General features: G+C 39.6%; 2 protein-coding genes across 9 annotated transcripts in view; both read right to left on the minus strand.

Annotated features, from left to right (window-relative positions):
* Window positions 1-1,236: 1,236 nt before the first annotated feature.
* Window positions 1,237-10,330, minus strand: smpd2b (sphingomyelin phosphodiesterase 2b). 3 transcript variants are annotated; one of them, XM_040116426.1, is made up of 12 exons: window positions 9,915-10,330; window positions 8,050-8,108; window positions 7,813-7,932; window positions 7,607-7,703; window positions 7,324-7,400; window positions 6,725-6,818; window positions 5,475-5,564; window positions 5,294-5,376; window positions 4,944-5,076; window positions 4,324-4,428; window positions 4,017-4,194; window positions 1,237-3,216 (listed from the first exon to the last, which is right to left on the minus strand). In XM_040116426.1, the coding sequence occupies exons 3-12, from the start codon at window positions 7,860-7,862 to the stop codon at window positions 2,792-2,794; spliced, it is 1,332 nt and encodes a 443-aa protein (XP_039972360.1). In that variant the 5' UTR covers window positions 7,863-7,932; window positions 8,050-8,108; window positions 9,915-10,330; the 3' UTR covers window positions 1,237-2,791. The 3 variants fall into 3 exon arrangements, with proteins under 3 accessions (XP_039972360.1, XP_039972361.1, XP_039972358.1); XM_040116427.1 differs by lacking the exon at window positions 8,050-8,108 and having other exon boundaries at window positions 9,919-10,330; XM_040116424.1 differs by lacking the exon at window positions 8,050-8,108.
* A 3,797-nt stretch (window positions 10,331-14,127) lies between these two features.
* Window positions 14,128-18,777, minus strand: part of tead3b (TEA domain family member 3 b) — a 29,509-nt gene continuing 24,859 nt past the window's right edge. For 3 of the 6 annotated variants that reach the window (XM_040159771.1, XM_040159769.1, XM_040159770.1), the window contains 9 exons: window positions 17,924-18,049; window positions 17,735-17,778; window positions 17,484-17,540; window positions 17,013-17,077; window positions 16,717-16,853; window positions 16,263-16,436; window positions 15,580-15,723; window positions 15,340-15,492; window positions 14,128-14,851 (listed from right to left, as the gene is read on the minus strand). In XM_040159771.1, the coding sequence (XP_040015705.1) occupies window positions 14,738-14,851; window positions 15,340-15,492; window positions 15,580-15,723; window positions 16,263-16,436; window positions 16,717-16,853; window positions 17,013-17,077; window positions 17,484-17,540; window positions 17,735-17,778; window positions 17,924-18,049 (1,014 nt within the window). In that variant the 3' untranslated portion in view covers window positions 14,128-14,737. The remainder of the gene's footprint in view (window positions 14,852-15,339; window positions 15,493-15,579; window positions 15,724-16,262; window positions 16,437-16,716; window positions 16,854-17,012; window positions 17,078-17,483; window positions 17,541-17,734; window positions 17,779-17,923; window positions 18,050-18,777) is intronic. The other 3 variants (XM_040159773.1, XM_040159772.1, XM_040159774.1) reach the window with 1 other exon arrangement.

The raw sequence follows: 18,777 nt of genomic DNA on the forward strand, positions 1-18,777 counted from the left end.
TCAGTGATGATAAGTTGAATGCGATATCGATGAAGTAAGAAATAATCAAATCGTTTCACTGAAGTACAAGTACAAACACAAATAAAACAAAACCAAAACCAAAAACAAGAAAAAAGTCCTGAACTCAAAATCCTACGTAAGTAAATGTACAAAAGCATTATCAGCTGAATGCACTTAAATTAGGAATAATATAAGTGACAGCTGTGCAGAGTAACACATATATGACACTTTTAGACTTTTGACCCAGATGCATCGGTGCTAAATATTATTATAGAGGAATGAAATGATTAATGTTGTAGGAAAGAAGAAAAAAAGTTTCGCTAAACAAATATGTATTTATTTTAATGACTATTCTAACTTGACTAATCTTTGATTTTTCTTTTTTTTTCTTTTAGTAAAATACTGGATAATTTTTCAGTTATTCAAACGAAACATTCTGAGAAGTTTAGAGGGTAAATGTCTCTTTGGTAAAACTGCAAACAAACTAACAGACATCTAAAACATGACAGCCCCAAGTAGACTCTGCTTTTATTCATTTTATATTGTTTTACTGGATCTAGGTATACTTCACTGGTGTAGGGCAACATCTGGTGCAGCAGTGGCTCACAAGGTCTGGGAACCACCAAAGACTGCATTTGTCCCGTTTTCAAGTCATTACATGTACTATTGTCTACAACCATTCATCCTCACCTGCCACCACTGTACGAGTGGGAAAATGATGCCATCACTACTACATCATTACAGAACTGTTCAAGACAACAACAAAAAAATAATGTTTTAGGGGTAGGGACTTAGTTTCAGTTATTTATTCATTTTTGCAACAATGCTAAAACAGGATAGCAGAATAGAATAAGACAGGCCGTGACTAACAATATTGGAAATGAGCTTTCTGGTAATACCCAGCTTGTCATTGTGGATGAGCTCCTTTCAACTTGACCTAGATATCAAACTAATAAAACAAACGTGACTTGAGTTAAAAAAAAATGCACTGGTAAAAATACAAAAGCAGCTTTACTTGGAGGGAGAGAACAAAACGTCTTTACTGAAACTCTCACTATGAAAGCTAGGCTTACACAATGTGTTGCATATACCGAACGTATTTCAACTGGCCCTGCCAAAAGCAATCTTTCTCAAAACTGTAGATCATATCGCTTTTCTAAGAAAATTCCTTTATGAGCTTTGGAGCAAATTTAAATCTTGCTTTTTCACACAGCCACATCTTTTTTTTTTTTTTTCATAAATGAGAGTATTACTGAATGCGACGACTCCTGAAACTTCTACTTGGTGTGAAGTACACGTAGACCTTTTAATTGCACTGTGAAAAAAAATAGAACTCTTAACTGTACCACACCCATGGCTGTGCTTGCCCTGAGGGTGTAATGCGCCGGTTGTAAAGTGAGATCTGGAGAATCTTTCATCTCCTCCTTCATGCTCTGTCACATTATGTGATCATTTCTGCTAAGGAGCCAGTTTGGTGATTTGTTACCAGAAACCGTTTTCATTTGGAAAAACCACCTGTCGACATGTATTGAGGTTACCCTCTAGTGGTGCATGCGTGGCCCTGTTGTGTATCAGTGAGTATTGTCTGCAGTTTAAATGGTCAGAAGCCAGCATCTGCTGACCTGTCACCTTTATCCAGAGCCACAGCTGTCAAGAAGCATGAGTATAATGTCTTTATTACTGCTTTCATAATCATACCCATCACAGTTTTCAATTGGAATGATCATCAGGTATCATCTCAAATTCTACGAACCTTCATAAAATTAAGAACTACAGAGTCATTTTCTAACACTGAGGTGACAGTCAAGAATTACATTCAAAAGTAATCAGTCATTGTGAGGCCCAGCTGACTAATAAAACTGTTTTACTGGGATATGGAACGTAGAGTAATTTCCCAGCATACATAAAAGGAAGTGGTTTATCTGGTTAGTCAACAAAGTGCACTGCACACTACAGATATAGAGATATATATAGAGATGTGATTTTCTAAAGGTATGAGATGCTGTGATCAAATTATATCAAAGTTGAGAATATACAGTGTATGATTATGAATATCTTCAGTGCATTCCTAATGCTATAGTTTGGGAAAGAGGAGTGCAGGTTGCCTCTTAACATAACGATAGTTCCCAGGGCAAGACAGTGAACATGAGACCTGAGACATGCAGAGAAAATTTGATCCCTTTCTCTACTGTATACTATGCTGAGACGTCTAAACCAGTGCCTGGGGATCCTTGTATTTAAGTGCTACTGGGAGTTCTCAGTGAGCCGCCGTGCAGAGAAAAAAAAATGCTTCTGACCTAAATGTAAACCTACAAGCTTTTCGTAGTGTCCGTGTCTTGTGTGCAGCGGGGACCACAGTCTGGACTCACTATGATTGTGTGCTGGACTCTTCAAATCACAAAAGGGATGCATGTAATTAAAAACAGAAACAACTGGTCCCGATGAAACTACTGGTGGGTGGAATGCAAGTCAGACGCGAGGCTTAAAAACTGCAAATGGTCACAGCAGTATCTTACTGTGTAACAGGAAGCATATTTGTGGAGGTGCATAGAGGGAAATCTAGAGATAATAAAAGGCTAAAGACAAGCACTGTATATAAAAAGTATAAAAATGTCAAAGCATGATTGTGTCCGGCACTACCATCAGAAACTTGCTTCAATTATAGTTTAACTCCTTCATTCTGCAGTACAAATCTACATCTCTAGAGCATAAAACACATTCAGAGGAGCAATGACTCCCTCAAACATCCATCTTAAAGCTCACTTCAAAGGCTTCATTTCACTGAGCCCACTTATTCCTCTGGGTCAAAGGCGCTGGGCTCCTGACCCTCCGGGGGCTTCTGCTGGACGTTGGGAGGCTGAGCCACAGGAAACCCCCTGAGCTTCTCCTGCAGACTTCCCACAGCCAGTCTCATCTGGTCTTCAGCCCCCTGAAGAGATTTCAGCTCCATGGTATAGAAAACGTACAGCAGAGAGGTGGTCAGCAGGATGGCGCAGCACAGCGCAGCCAGCAGGTAGAAGGAGGTACGAGGGAAAGGCTGTTCGGCTCCCAGAGCCAACCAGGGTACAGCGGCGATGGCCAGCTCCAGGAACAGCAGAGCCAACCCCATCGCTCCGGTGCGTGTTGCTGTGTAGCGCATGCTCTCTGCACAGTGCAAGCCGACCTTGACTTCAGTACGGGCCTCCGTCACAATGTCCACCAACTCAGCCACCTTCCCTGAGGGCATGAAAGAGAGTAGAGAGAAAGAGCAAGTCAAAAATCTGAGAAGAGGATGATGGCTGACTTCAACACAGGCCGCATGGGCGCGTTTAATACAGTGGAGCCTGCAGCCACGCTAGCGGCTCTGTGAGGTTGCACTTCAGACCCAATCGGATGGGATTAACTTTACAACATAACATTAAATATTCACTTTCTTGCTCGTTAATTTATCTCATTGTTCCCGAAGGCATTTTAACCAAGATGAAATTACAGAATGTAGTCTGTAACTGACATGGAAATTCTGCAGCACTGGCCAGAATACCAGTAATGACCTGTAGCTGACGTTACAACAGCCCGTTTAATGAGCTTTTATGGGGTCCTGATGTCCTGATGACAATCGGATTAGCAAAAACATCTCTGATTTCCTCCATTTTCAGAAGTCAAAATTTCATAATGAGTTGATTAAAAAAAGTAAAGTCGCCCTCCAACAGTAGTTTAACAGAAGGTGTAATTGTTACTGGAGTGGGTTGGAAAATTACCCACATACGCGTTCCGGACAGGATTAAAATCACTGGCCAGCACAGGTAATGTTAAAATCAACCCAACCTCACAGAGATATAAATCCAGTCCAAAATGGGCTGGCATGAAAAGTGCAGGGATCATAGAAATCATTAGGATTCATCTAGAGGGGGGCAATGAATGTCTGTACTAAATTTTATTGGACATCCATCAAATAACTGTTGAGATATTTAGAGCAAACCTTTCAAGAGATGCTGGCCTTACTAGAGCCACCTTGCTAGCATGGCTAGTTAAAATACCTGCAGCAGAGTCCTGATTTTTTGACAGCTTGTCTCTTCCAGTCTCAGGCGGAGTGTGTGACTCCAGCCTCAGTTCAGCAGTCAGAGCCTCATGGTCGGAGTATGGGAACAGCTGGTCAGGGACGGAACCTTTGGTGGTGGACATGGAATCACAGAAAATGTCTATTTGGGGACAACCCTGCGAATGACACAAGGGAAACGTGCAGCAGGAGTTACATTACAAAGTCGTCTGCGGACTGTGACATCGTGCCATGAACACGAAGCAATGAAAACGCAGCCGGTTTGACGACACAGAGCTTTCACCCACCTTGAACAGGATGTAGTCAATTCGGATTCCCTTCTCAAAGGGAACGAGCTCCTTTTTACTGATAAAAGGGTTGTCAGCTATTAGAGTCAACCCATCCTCACACCCCTGCAACAGAAAATACAAGGAAGATCATTTTTTTATCTTTACAACCCCGGCACCTATTTTCGTAGTATTGACCATTACTTCTGTCAGTTATGGTGACATTTTTCCTAAGATATAGAGCCACAATGACACTGCTGGATACAGCTTTACACTTATGCAGAAATAGTGTACTGTCTGATTGAAATTGTGCATGCAAAAAGTTTTAAAGTGCCTTGGGTGGTAAACCTTGCTTTTGCATCCAAATGAGTGGTTTAAAGAACGTGGTTAAATTGGGGTCTTGTTTAAAACCTGTGCGACTGCTTGCATGGTTGCCCAGTTACAGTGCTGTCTACACCTGTCATTGTGTCACATATTTCGTCATTAAACTGTTGATATGTAAAAATTAAAATACGGTCATAATCAATACGAATTACGGCCATCACCACAAGCAAAAAATTCACGTTAAAAAAAGTTTTTTTTCTTTAATTACTTTTGTTTAGCAGACATATTAATCCTAATAGTGTGTTGCCACTACCTACATCAAATGTATCAGTTTCTAAATAAGAGTCTCGGAGTCCAGTGTAAGACCTCAGCAGTCTGTTGCCGAGGTCCTGAGGGTGCATGTTGAGGTCGCCACCTAAAATCACCACATCTGCTCCAGCAGAGGTGTGCCTGATAGACACAGAAAAACACATTATTACCAACGAAACAAAACAAGACGAAACCGAATTAAGAAGTAATTACTTATTAGGAATACTGTCAGGCACTGTAGTGTTGCTTCAAACACTAAGGTGGTGGGGTTCAGCTGAGAAAAATATGTAAATACACACCGGAGTAAACAAATAAATTCAAATTTTATGTAAAGAATTAAAAAGCAAAGACACACTACCGAACAAACTGCTGCAGCTCCCAGGCCTGAACCACTCTGTGAGGTAGATAAGAGTCCTTCTCTCTGCAGTACTCTGCATGCAGCTAAAAATAAAAATACACGGACAGACTCAATTGCTCGTTGATCATTAACAGTATATGATATACAGGTAGGGCTGAGAACTGATGTTATGAAACCTTACATGAGTAACATAGACTTTTGCAGTCAGGCTGCCAATGCTTAAGACGGCCATCCCAACGGCTTTCCCCCCAAACCAGTCTCCATGGTGGGCCTAAATATTAGGAAAAATATTTAAAAAGTTAATTAAGGGAAGGGAAAAGGAGACATATGATGCTACATGATGCTGCAAAGAGATGTTTTATGCTAAGGCATTGCTGGGAAAAAAAGAAAATAACGATTTCATGTTTATCTATCTTTTGATGTTAAAGCGATGCATTGTGATCAGGAAAAGGAAGACATGCTGCGTGAATTACGCTCATCTCGTGACCAAACCTGAGGGGCAGCAGACTGGCATGTACATTGGCAGATACTAGCAGCAAAGTTCACTATGGGAGTATTCTGTTGGCTCAGTAATGAGATAATTTTATAAATGTCAACTTCATCAAGTCGTATTCAGATAACATAACTATGTACATTTACTCAAGTAGTGCACATACGGCTTTGAGGTACATGTAGAGTTTTTTTCCCATTTCATGTTACTCTATACCTTCACTACTACACATTTCAGAGTTATATATTGTACTTTTCACTCCACAATGTTTATTTGACATCTGCATTTACTAGATCTTTGGCAAATTTTGCTTCTAAAATATGATGCATCATTTAGTGATTACAATCTCTCTTTTATCAGGTAATATTAGTCTGGAATTGAATCCATAAGGTTTTATTTTCTCATAAAAACTGAAAAAAAAATCTGCCAGTGAAGTAAGAATATTTCAAGAATTTTTCTAAAATCTACTTTTTCATAATTCTAGTGAGGCAACAGTGACTTATTCTTTCTTGTTTCAGGATAAAGACACACAGGTTGAATGGGCTGAAATATTCTCACGGCACAAAGGTAAGGTTTTTAGGACTCTTTCTTTTAAATATCTTTATCAGATTGAGGTTTTGCAGATTAAACTCCTCAGCACTTTACTAAGAAGTAGAAATCAACTCGTGCTCACACATTAATGAATCAGTGATAATAATCTTATTATATATTTATAGAGTACTATGAAAGGGACCATTTGGAATACAAAAGAGTTTTGCCTTTGTTCAAGTACATTTTGCTGATAATACTTCTGTACTCTTACTTAAGGAAAGTTTTGAATGCAGGAGTTTTACTTATAAAGTGGTGCTTTTACGCTATGGTATTACTATTACCATGGTAAAGCATCAGATTACTTCCTCCATCTGTGTACAAAATCCTACTCTCAGCCTCTCCAGACTTACCATGTATGGATAACCATTCAGTGAGTAGCGATATAGAAATGTGTCATGGATTCTGTGTTTGGAGAAAATGGCCAGTCCGCTTCCTATGACTCCGCTGCAGAATGAGAGTAAAAACAACATGTGAGCGGAAGTTGTATGTTCCACACCAGACACCAGCTTCAGCTGCATTTGGTTATTTTAATAAAAATAACAAATCACGTCCAGCCTCCATGTAGATCTATTGATACATTACGCTATAAAAAGTAGTTCTTATCTGTAAGAGATGTGAGAACTTATCTAGTAGAGTTGACATTTTTTGTGAGCTGCAGAAGGGATTAGGAAGGAAGGGCCTTTGATTAATCTCAGTCTTGTGCCTTGGTATGGAGGTCAAGAAAGAATTAAGCTGCAAAAGTTAATCCTTCAGGTAACGCCTAAGCTTCAGTTAAGTTTTGCAGATGGATCAATGCCATGCAAGTAGATTTTTCTGACAGTGTTTCAGGACCCTTTTGAAGATATGACAACTTATTCATGAATTTTAATCACAGACTGAAAGCTGTTCAAAGGTAACGAGTTGAGAAAACGATTGCGCGGCAACCTTGGGATGAGAATAAAAACATTACCTTTTGAAGTAATGAGAGTAAAGATGACTACTGGCAAGTTTCTTTTTCAAGGACAGGTAGTCTTTCTCACTCCACACCTTTATAAAAAAAACAAACAAACAAACAAACAAAAAAAACAGGCATATTAGCATATTAATATTGTTCATATGCATCTACAAGTGGATTTGTGACTTAAGGTTGGTCTTTACTGCAGAATACATCGTAGTTAACACAATTAGGTGCATGAGCTAAGATTCACTTCAGTGAATCTGCACCTTTATAACTTTGCAAAGCTTCCACCAACCTCTTGCAGTAAGACAATATCATGCTCTTCCTTGCACAACATATCTCCAATCATTGCGTAGCGTTGATGACAGTGTTTGCTAAGGTAGCGGATCCCCCTGAAAGAAAAGAAACAGAGAGTGTGAACAATGTGTTTTTGCATGCATGTATGAAAACAGAAAACATTGCAAAATGCATTAAGTGTCACTACAAACAACGGCCACTGACCAGCAGTTCAGAGAGAAGACCCGGACCCTCACAGAGTCTGTGGTTGCCATGCTGGCAGGTCAGTGGATCAGTAGATGTGATGATGGAGTCTCAGATCAGGTGAGATGACTGGGACAGCACCTGATGAGACACATAACAGTGACTGTTAGAGGTTGATTTTTGGTATCTTATCCCAAACGGACACATTAGGTGGCATGTCACGGTGCACAAAAACATCCAACATATAAACATACGCACTGTAATAAAAGGGTAGTGATCCAGCAAGGGAGAGCAATTTGAGAGTTGGTCAACTGTAACTAGTAGTTAAAGGGAGAAAACACACAGGGGGGAAACACACAAAAATGCACATTAAAAATTGCACAGTAAGCGCCAAAAGTGCAAACAAAGCAGACAGCAGCCTGACTATACTTCCAGTTCTTGGACTACAATGGTTTTATGGATTCAGCAAGCTTCCTTTTTTTAACTGATAAACCGTAAACAAATCGAAGCCGTTCATCTTGAACACTCAATTAAATATTAAAAGACTGTGCAAATTTCTGTAAGAGGCTGTAACTGTAAGTGAGTTTAAGTTGTGTGTAAATTTAGAATATGTGCACATTTTCTATATTGTAAAATAAAGAACTGGCATCTGAAAATTACCGACAAGTGTAAAAGTAATCAAGTATGTTTTTTCAATAAAGTTTTATAACTGAGCTGACCCAGGCAGGACTCACTGTGTCACACAGTGGCAAAATGTTGCTGATTTTTATAAAGGAGACAAACTCAGAGGGTGTGAATACAGAGAAAGCAAACGGCATAAATACAATACACAATTCCCTCACAATTGTGTCTTGTGTAAAGTTTTACAGCGCATTTGTGCATGTATCCAAAATACTAAGGGTTGCTGCATCAATCACAAAGGAGTGTACAGACAATAAATGTCGTAGCCAGGTAACAGTGGATAGCCCAGACACCGGACTTCAACCCAAAACCAAGATGAACTCACTGACTTAGCTTTAAAAGGGTGGTGAAATTTAGTTGCCTCCATAGACTCTGTGTGTCCGAATCTTGCACAGTCGAATTATTAATTTAGATCTGTAAGAGGTAATATAATTATGCAGAGCTATTCAGGTTTTGATTGCGTTGTTTCGTCTCAGTGTTTGTCGTTAGTATTGCTGAGTCTTATGGTGTGCATGGATGTCAGATGTTATTTGTTTTTTGTTTTTTATTTTTTTCACATTCAAGCATTCTAGTACATTCCAACTTCTCAAATGAGAGGATTTGATGTTTATCCTTTGTCGCACACGACAGTGAACGACTTCTGGACGGATGGTTGGACAAAGTAAGACATTTGAAGACATCCGCTTGGGTTGTGGGAAATTCTAATGGGCATTTTTTTTATCATTATCTGCCATTTTAGAGAGGATTATATAAACCAATGCATCGAGAAATTAATCGCTAGATTAATATGTAATGAAATTAGTCGCTAGTTGTGGAGAACTTAATTGATTAGACCATAAATCGATTAGTTGATCAACAAAAATAATTGAGAATTGTTTTGATCATTTGAATCATTTGTCATTCTTAGCCATATATGATTGGGGTTTTTACACTTTGGGACGCACAAGACATTCGAAGAAATCACCTTTAGCTCAACGATTTTTTTTTTTTTAAGCTTTCCCCCCCCCATAGACTAAACAATACACCGATTTATCCGTAATGAAAAATAATCGTTACTCGTAGCCCTACAAAACATGTGACCCAAAATACCAGTTGTCTGATGGGTTTGGGGCAACAAATGCAGGAGTAGAGTAACGTTAGCTTGTGGATAAAGCAGATGAAGTTTTAGCTATCGCAGATGCATGGACAGCTGTTACAGCAGCCTTCTGGACAACCTCTTTGCTCGGGGGAAAGTCGACGAAGCCACTGGACAACAGTCGGCTTCGTTATTATGCAGTTAGCTGTGATATTAACCCCTTTATCCCTAGCATGTCGTTATAACGTCACCAGCTGCTAGACAACTCTAGCTAGCCACTTGGCTAGTCTCAGTAACCTTGCCGACTGGCTCTGTTTCCGTTGGCCTGTATTTATTTATTGTTTATATGTGAACCAGTTTAACTCACCTACTGAATCTTGCCGACGTCGGCTGAAGTTACGGACCGTTTGATGATGTACAGAGTCGTAACGTCAAATTGTGGCTTTGGACCCGAAACACTTCCTCTTAGCGTGCTGGCCAACTATTACTGTAATCCTAGTTAATTATTATGAGGAATATACATGGTGGGTTTAGTCAGCATCTCAGATAACGAACACTAACTTAACGGTGTTTAGCCACTTTCATTGCTACGTGCTTTTCCTGCCGGCGTACAGTCGGTTGGGATAAAAATAATTGTTATGACCTCCGGTTGTATTTTTCCACTCAAAATAAAACAAACTTGAGCTGTGTCTGTATTTCAATGATAGAAATCATTTAGTACATGTGTAGTTCTCATTTAATTGGTTTATAGTAACAGAGACTGCTTTATAGGGGAAAAAAGTCGATTTCAAATAGCCTCAACAATCACTTCTTTTTATGGAAAAACTTTATTTTGAAGACCTCGTTTCCGACTCGAGTCGGCCCTGAGCCGCGATTAATTCTGGGAGGTGGAGTTCTTTTAGCCAAACGCCTGCTGCAGGCAGAGGACCTCAGATTCGTTACTCAAGTAAGATCGGTGGTGGAAGTTAAGTAAGTACATTCATTCAAGCGCTATTCTTGAGTGTAATTTTGAGGCACTTGTACTTTACTTGAGTATTTCGATTTCATGCTACTTTATAGTTAGACTCCATTACATTTCATACATAAATACTGTACTTTTAACTACATTTATCGACAGCTTTAGTTACTATTTACTTTCTAGATTTCACATTTAAAAAAAATATGTTAAGATTATAAATTTCAGTGCACTGTTAGAGATCAAACCAGGGGTTCCCAATCTTGGTGACCCCTTACGAAGAGGCAGTTTCTTGTTGGGGGCCCTTGTTCAAATGTCTATGAGTTGTTAGTGAGTGATTTCCCCTCTAAACGTTTCCGATGGTTCCACTTAAATAATTGTTCAAGGCTTGAAGAGGTCAAATTAACCAATATCCCACCAAAAAAGAAAAAGTCCAAAAAATAAGTCCAAATTTGTGTATCAGAACTTGGCATTTTCTTCTTTCCTCTCCCAAAAATCCTCTCAGGACTCCTCAGATTTATCCGGTGACCCCTTCGGATGGGCCTGACCTCCAGTTTGGGAGCCACTGGACAAAACGAACCAACTGTATATAAAGTAGTTAAAACTAGCTCCACCTGGAGCAGCTGCAACATTAAAATGCTGCTTATACGTCAGTGTTAACAATCTAATGTAATATATGATAATATATCACTCACAGGGGACATTTTTTTGCATAATGATTACTTTTACTTCTGATACTTTAAGTGCATCCTGATGATAATTCTTTTGTAGTTTTACTTAAGATTTTGAATTCAGACCTTTACTTGTAATTGAGCATTTTTACATTCTTGTATCGCTATTTTAACTTAAAGATGTGAATACTTCTTCCAGCAGTGAATAAAAGCACCTGTGAAACAATGTAAAAATACTCCATCATAAGTAAAGTCCTGCATTCAAAATCTTGCCTAAGTAAAAGATCACAAGTATCATCATCATTTGCAGAAAAATTGAATAATATTATGACATAATGAGATTGTTAATACTGATGCATCAGCCTGTAAATAGCATTTTAGAACTTAAATAGTTTAGTCCAGTGGTTCCCAGCCCTGGTGTCATAGAGGGCACTGGGTCACAAAATAAAAATTGGGGATTGTGAAAAGATTACTGGGGTAAGAAAGAAGAAAAAAAACAATGTTTATATTTGTTTTTCCTTTTACTTTTCTACAATCTTTGCTTTTCTGTGAAATATTGGATAATTTCTTTGGGCCTCAAACTGTTATTTATATGAAACCATCTAAGAATATTATAGAGGAAGTGTGGAAACATGACGAGGGGGCCGCAACTAGACACTGCTTTTTTGTAAGGGGTCACATACCAAAACAGGCTGGATATTTCAAAACTGTACGCACATTTACTCATGTACTTAGTTACTTTCTACCAATGGCTAGAGGTGTCCCCATGGCTTTCCAGGTGTTACACCAAGTGCTGTAACCCTTTAGATTCTTCAACCCGATTTGGAGGTTCACCTGTATTCCCACTTCAAACATTTTCCCATATTTTTTCACAAAGGCCAAGTTGTTTTGAATTCAGTCTGCTGAAAATCTGTGGCCCTGCAGAACCTGTGATGCTAGAGGATCAACTACATGAAAAAGACCAGTAGACCAGATTATTGACAGGTGAGATGTTGGCGACTTATTGTACACACAGTACACAATACACAAAACTTTCCTCTATCACAGCTATCCATCTGTATATCTATGGGGTCAATGGGTTTTTTTTGTTTTTATTTACAGTTATTCAACCCAACGTGACCATTTTGAAATACTTTGCAGGCACAGCTTTGGTAACAACTGATAAAGTTCGATAAAACATTTGCAGTGGTACAGCTGAAATTCCAAAGTGAGTAACAGAATCTGATTGCTTACAGAATTTGGTGTAGCACCTGGAGGCCCATGGGAACCCCGACATGAATGCAAAGTTGCACTTTGAGGTCAACCTAGATCCCACAGCTAACCTGTGGAAGACAACACGAACACAATATTTGGTGTCATATGCCTCCGTTATATCGGTACAAAAAGAAACGTCGTGGACAAAACAAATTTACAAACATGTTTAATAAGTTTTCTGGGGTAAAATGGCCCCAAAGGCACCATGCGTCTTTTATTGTTAGATACATTTGTTTGATTATATAGTCCAACCTCTACTTTGAAGTATAAAATTGCAATGCACAATGGTAACAAAGACAATAGTAAACCACCTTAAACCAAAAAAGAAAAAAAAAAACCAAAACAACAAAAAACAAAACAAAAAAAACCTGCCCACACCATTCAGAATATGATACATATATCTCATTATTAATTATCAATATCAGCACAGTCACACATTATTTTCAGTGAAGCATATGGCAGACACTGAAAGTCAAAAGACAACAGAGTCAAAACAAAATATTAATCTTGATAAAGGCAAAAAAAATGTCTGTATAAAAGATAAATTGAGAAACCTGCTAGAGGAGGAGCGTTATTGTATCTGGCTTGTGAAATATGACATTCAAAGCCAGGTGCAATTATTCCACCGTACAATATCTTAAATTGGAACCTTTATAGCAAAATTGTCCAGTGAACCACACAGAGTAGACACCTGTCTAGCAGGACCCATGGGATGACAGTTAATCCTGTCTCTAGTTTGAGTCCTGCAATACTTTTAACTTCTCCATCACAATGGAAAATGATCAATACATCTCCAGTACCCCACCCTGCCCTCCCACTATTTGTTCACCAACCCTATAAATAACAATCAATGGTCATACTCCACAGCACAGAGACAATAGCTCTCATTCAAGATAATTATTAAGTTTGATTTTAAAATTATTTAATGTGTAATGTCAGTAAACAAAATTGTCTTAAATATCAAAACTGAACTTGTATCAACGAATGCAGCTTCTCCACACATTACACAGAGAAGGGTGAAGCAAATGAGCCGACTTCACAGCATACAATCTCTTTTTTAAACAAAAGAAACAGTGATTTACTTCTCTTAACTTTAGCCACGGTCTGAGTTGAGTGCTGAGTTAATTGATCACAAATATGAACATAAAGGTCCCCCCCTCCCCCACAACCCAAAACAAAAAACACATGAAAAATCCTATGTAACACATATTCCTTTAGCATCCACTGACTCACAGTACAGAAACAATTCATTTTTCAATTAGGCTACATAACTCAAGGCAGAAAATGAGCACTTCTGTTGCTTCACCCCCCTTCTTGATCTTTTAAGTGCAACCAAGCACACGTCTTCAAACAGAGAAATAACAGGGGATCTCCTAAGGATGGTGAATCCTTGGCGCTGTGTCAGGCTAGTAATGGTACAAGGCATCCTTAGCGTCAAAAGTCAGTTATAGATAGATGCTTGTAAGACCTGATTTTTTTTTTTTAAAAACTGTGTAATAAAACATAAAAAAGCAGAACCTTAATAATACGTTAACACAATAAACCTTCTCCCTGTACACTTGGACTGTAGAACTTGGGACGATTTTTTTTTGTCAAACAAAAGGGCTACATGAAAATTAGTTATCCCATCCCATTCCTCTTTGTGCCCAAATACAAAAACTGCTCAAAAGATGTGAATCTGAGAGGTTTCGTTCCAATTTTTTTTTTTTTTTTTTGACAAAATACACCTGTCTGACTATTTTCTGTTCATTCTGTTCATTTAAAAACAAGAGGTAGTAAACAAAAGGCAATCCAAAGTGGCAGACAATGATATAATCTTTGGAGAAAAGGCACTTGCTTTCCTAACAAACCTACTGCAACAACGCTACCAGGTTTTCCCCTCCGTGGCCCCGTTCTCTCTACTTATTCAATCTTATATACACACCTCTTATTGCTCAGAGTGTGTTCCCTTGGATACCATAAGAGTCTTTTCAACCCCAAACACATTCTCGTTCCCTCAATAAAACATATCAAGCTCCATCAATTACCTTGGCAAAAGTGACCCACTTCATCTAAAGCATGTTTAAAACACATGGAAAATAGTTAGTTGTTTGAAAAATCGGTAATTCTTCAAAATTTCTCTGCATGTTGGCACGTTGAGACTCACTCTTTTCTTTCCTTGTGTACAAGACTTTTTTTTTAAAGCATAAAATCTGTCCTTGTTAGTTCGGTCTAGCAATGTTTGAATGTTTTTTCTAGTTTTTCCTGGATGGTTGAGCTGGTCGAAGAGAGATTGTGTCACGCTTTTGTCTGGCTTTTCCTGAAGAGCTGTTAGTCCTTAACAAGTCTGTAGACGTGATACTGAGCTCCGTGTTCACTTGTGGAAACCTCAAAAACAAACGCTATACAGAGCAAGGTCTCCTGGGTGTCGCGGTTTGTCACAACCTGAGGGGCAGAAAGAAAAGGTCAAGGGGGGAAACGGGACGCAGCACAGTCTGTTTTGAAATCCTGCAGTGACAATCAGTTGATAATTTCTTAATTTGTTAAAGGAATAGTTTTACATTTTGGGAAAAACGCTTATTGGCTTTCAGGCTGAGAGTTAGATGAGAGGATTGGTACCACTCTAATGTCACGGTTTAGCAAAATCCCCCTACCACCACCTCTAAAGGTCACAAATTAACCAATTATACATTGTTAGCGCAATCTGTACGAAAACAACACACTATGGTTTTATAGGGGACGCAGGGCTAGCTGTTTGCAGTCTTCATGCTAAGCTAAGCTAACTGGCTGCCGACTCCTGCTTCATGTTTACTCTACAGAAATCCGAGCCGCTCATCGATCCTCTCATCTACCTCATGGCAAGAAAGTGAATATGTGTTCCCAAAATGTTAAACTATTCCTTTAACAATCCCGCACAATCGACTGCATGTTACCTGTAGGATAGTGAAGTTTTCAAGAACACTGTTCATCATGTACTTTTCAGGCAAGTGTTTGAGTTTGTGGATAAAGTTGATCATGTACTCGCACATAGGAGAGCGGTGGATCCTGTAAACACACTTTCCTCCCTCCAGGCGGGCGTACTCTGTCTGCAACACACACAGGACAGTCAAACACATCCAGTAGTGGGTTGAAATTGAAGTTTTAGTGAGGACAGCCATCGGTGCACATATTACCTCTACTTTCTCGACAACCTGCTTGCCAAACGAGCAGACTTTGGTTGAAACGGTGATCGTCATGTTCTCAATGCTGCTGTACTGGCTGCTGACACCGTAGAAAGAACCAGGGCCATCCTGCATGCCGCTGCTGTTCAGGTCCGCCTGCAGAGGGCACAGATTTCATCATATTAGTGATCACCAGTACGTTTTGACACATACTATCAAAAAGTTCCTCACAGCACACGAACCGTCAAGTCACAAGAAAATTTTAAGGTATTCTGTGAAACAACAAAACTCTTGAGACTAGATGTTTGGAGACGGCATAGTGTGTGCAGACTCAGATTAAGAACAGAAAGAGAAATACAACGTACGCGGTGAAGCAATGCATTGTGAAACACCTTGGCTTTAATCTTCAGATAATGTCTTTCAGTAATAAGATCCCGGTGGTGTCATAGGAAAGGGAAAAAGTTTGCATAAGATCTAATTTGCTGCCACGTGTCGCTCTGAAACTGTGGAGTAGTATGTGAAGTCTGTGATTTTAAAGTGTTTGAACTGATTCAAAACTTGGCACTGTTACTGCCTCCCATTGAACTAATAGGCTGTACATAAATAAGATTTAATGACAATCTTAAGCCAGACAAAAACTGGGAAACAAATGCAAAATAACAACTAAAAACTGGCAGATGATGACGACGACCCACCCAGAATTTAACCAGGAAGAAAGCGTTCTGAGGGCCTTTCTCATAAAGCTCTTTGAGCCCGCCCTTCTTCTCGGGGAACTTGTCGTAGATCTGCCGGATGTCCACAGCCTCCAGGAGCGGGTCACTGTAGGAGGGGTTGGTCTGTCCAATGTGGACAAACAGATGTTTGCTGTACTGCAGTGGACAGAGACAAAAGAGACAAGGGGAGACATGGTTAACCTCAAGACCCTCATCTGCAAAACGGTTTGGACATTCTGCTGCACATGAGAACAAGGCGAGTATTAAGTTGTCTCCTGTCAACAGCTTTCTGAAATCAGATCCATACCATCGCCACTTACAGATTCTGTTGTTCTTAGCATTTGTTAAACATCAGGCACCGGATAGTTTTACCAAATCAGGATGATCCAGATTTACAACATTGTTTGGCTCCCATATACAGGACACTTGAACTCACGTTGTCTGGGTCTCTCTGAACCTCCATGAAGGCTGAGTACTCCAGCATCCGCAGCTTTGAGGAGGCGATGGTCCGGTCCTGCCACACTGGCACGGCAGTAGCAGTTGGTGCAGGAGGGGGCGCCAAAGGCTCATAACCTGGACAGAGCGCACGCACGCGCACACACACACACACACACACACACACACACACATTTACAACAACAGTCACAGTGACAGTGAGCTGCCATTTCCGGGTCATTCACTAGTTTGGTTTTGTTTTCAAAAAATTGTCAGAGATTTTTACTTCTTACTCACTTGGTATGGATTGTGGTACAGGACCTGAAAGGCTTGGGTATGGTGGCTGTGCAAAAGGTTTGATACTGAAAGACAATGAGTGGTGTGATGAGACAATGACATAACAAAAAAGAAGTCTTTCTGTTAATGCCATGTAAGCATGTGTTGCTGCACCAGCTAGGCGTGAGTCCACCTGCTTTATTGCTTCTTAATGATGCAAAATAGCATCAATTAATTATGATTTTACTGAAAAAATAAAATAAAATTCAATAACACATTTATAGATTTTGTTACTTTTTCAGTGAAATCAGGTTATCAAACACTGTGGATTTTTCTACCCTATTCATTTTTTAATCTCCATCAAATTTGAAGCAGTTAATTTGCCCGGTGGTGGTTTACATCAGTGCAGGAAACATACAGTACAATGTAGTGTAGAGGAAGAGTTAGTGCTGCTTTGTGCTCATTGTTGGACCTCGGCTAGGGGGAACTTACGCATGGCTGGTGCGGCCAAGCCCAGGAGTCCTTCCCGGGTTGAGATCTAGAACCAGCCTGGTGTGCAAAAATGTGATCTGTTAATCATGCCTTGCAATACCCACCTGACATTAAACCTGACCCCCTCACTGACTCTCTCATTTAAGCATTTACTCATCCTCTAGCGACAGTCTCTCTCTTTACAAACTACACACACCATGGTGTCTCCCAACAGCTATCTTGTGGGATCAGCAGAGGGGTTTATTACTTACTCCTGAGAGGGTCCAGGCTGTCCTGGGATTGGAGCAGGCCAGAACTGGAGAGTAAACAAAAACTGTCAGTCGCTGCTTCAAATTAAACGTTGCGAAATCCAATGTAATATTTCATTACTGAAAAACAAGCGACAACCACAAAATGTGGTTATGTGCTGTAACTGCACAGGAAATAAATGGAGGTCTCACTCTGGCTGGTTGGTAGGGAGCAGGAGGCAGTGGTGGAAGATGATTCTTTATCATACTTGGTGAGACGATCTGTGCAGACGACAGTGCTGCCATGTTCTGCAGGGCTTTGTCTTTAGACGCCTGATCCTACAGATTCACACAGAAATGAGGGGAGTCAACCACAAGGTGGCACAGTAACCTAATCATCTGTCTACTGCTGTATGTGATCCTAAATGATCACAATTAACACAGTGGCAGTGCTTGTGTAGTGTTTTCTTTGTACGACTTCCACAGGGCACTGTATTTATTTGCAGCTGTTAAGCAACAGCTGAATTCTACAATGTATTTTACAATGTTGTGGAAAATTAGTAAGCTTGACAGGAGTTTAGCTTAACAGTCAATAAAAACAATTCTAGTATGGTAACAATGTTGTTCTATTAATCTTCAAAACTGTGTGAAAAAATTTTTTTTTTGAAAGAACAGCTGGACAGAAGAAGCAAAGAAGAACAGAGAAAAGGAAGCAACACTGGTTTTTAAGCTTGGGTCACAAGACAAATTGAAGGTCTGTTAGGTCTGAGGGTGCGTTATCAGGATCAGCACAGGAAAAAGAGAATAAAAAGAGTGATGTGGCTTGGAAAGCAGTTTTGTATTCATGTTGCATCTGAGAGTAAACATCAACAAATTACATTTTTACTATGCGGATGAAAGTCATTCTATGTACATGAAATAAGCAGCACGAAAGATATAAAAAAAAAAGCCGAACCAATTCATGTCCATGGTGCATGACACATAGTTTATGATTTACAAACACATTTACAAAAGCAGTTTACTTGCATTCGAATATTTCAAAGTTTATAAAAAAGAATGCATCCTCT

Source organism: Xiphias gladius, chromosome 21 (assembly GCF_016859285.1).
Source record: "Xiphias gladius isolate SHS-SW01 ecotype Sanya breed wild chromosome 21, ASM1685928v1, whole genome shotgun sequence".
Taxonomy (NCBI): Eukaryota; Metazoa; Chordata; class Actinopteri; order Istiophoriformes; family Xiphiidae; genus Xiphias; species Xiphias gladius.

Coding starts and splice junctions, on each gene's coding strand:
- smpd2b (XM_040116427.1), bottom strand. CDS start 7,862: ATGGCAACCACAGACTCTGTGAGGGTCCGGGTCTTCTCTCTGAACTGC. Junction 6,819..7,323: donor TACTCTCATTACTTCAAAAG/GTAATGTTTTTA, acceptor CTCATTCTGCAG/CGGAGTCATAGGAAGCGGAC. Junction 5,077..5,293: donor GAGCTGCAGCAGTTTGTTCG/GTAGTGTGTCTT, acceptor TGTGTCTATCAG/GCACACCTCTGCTGGAGCAG.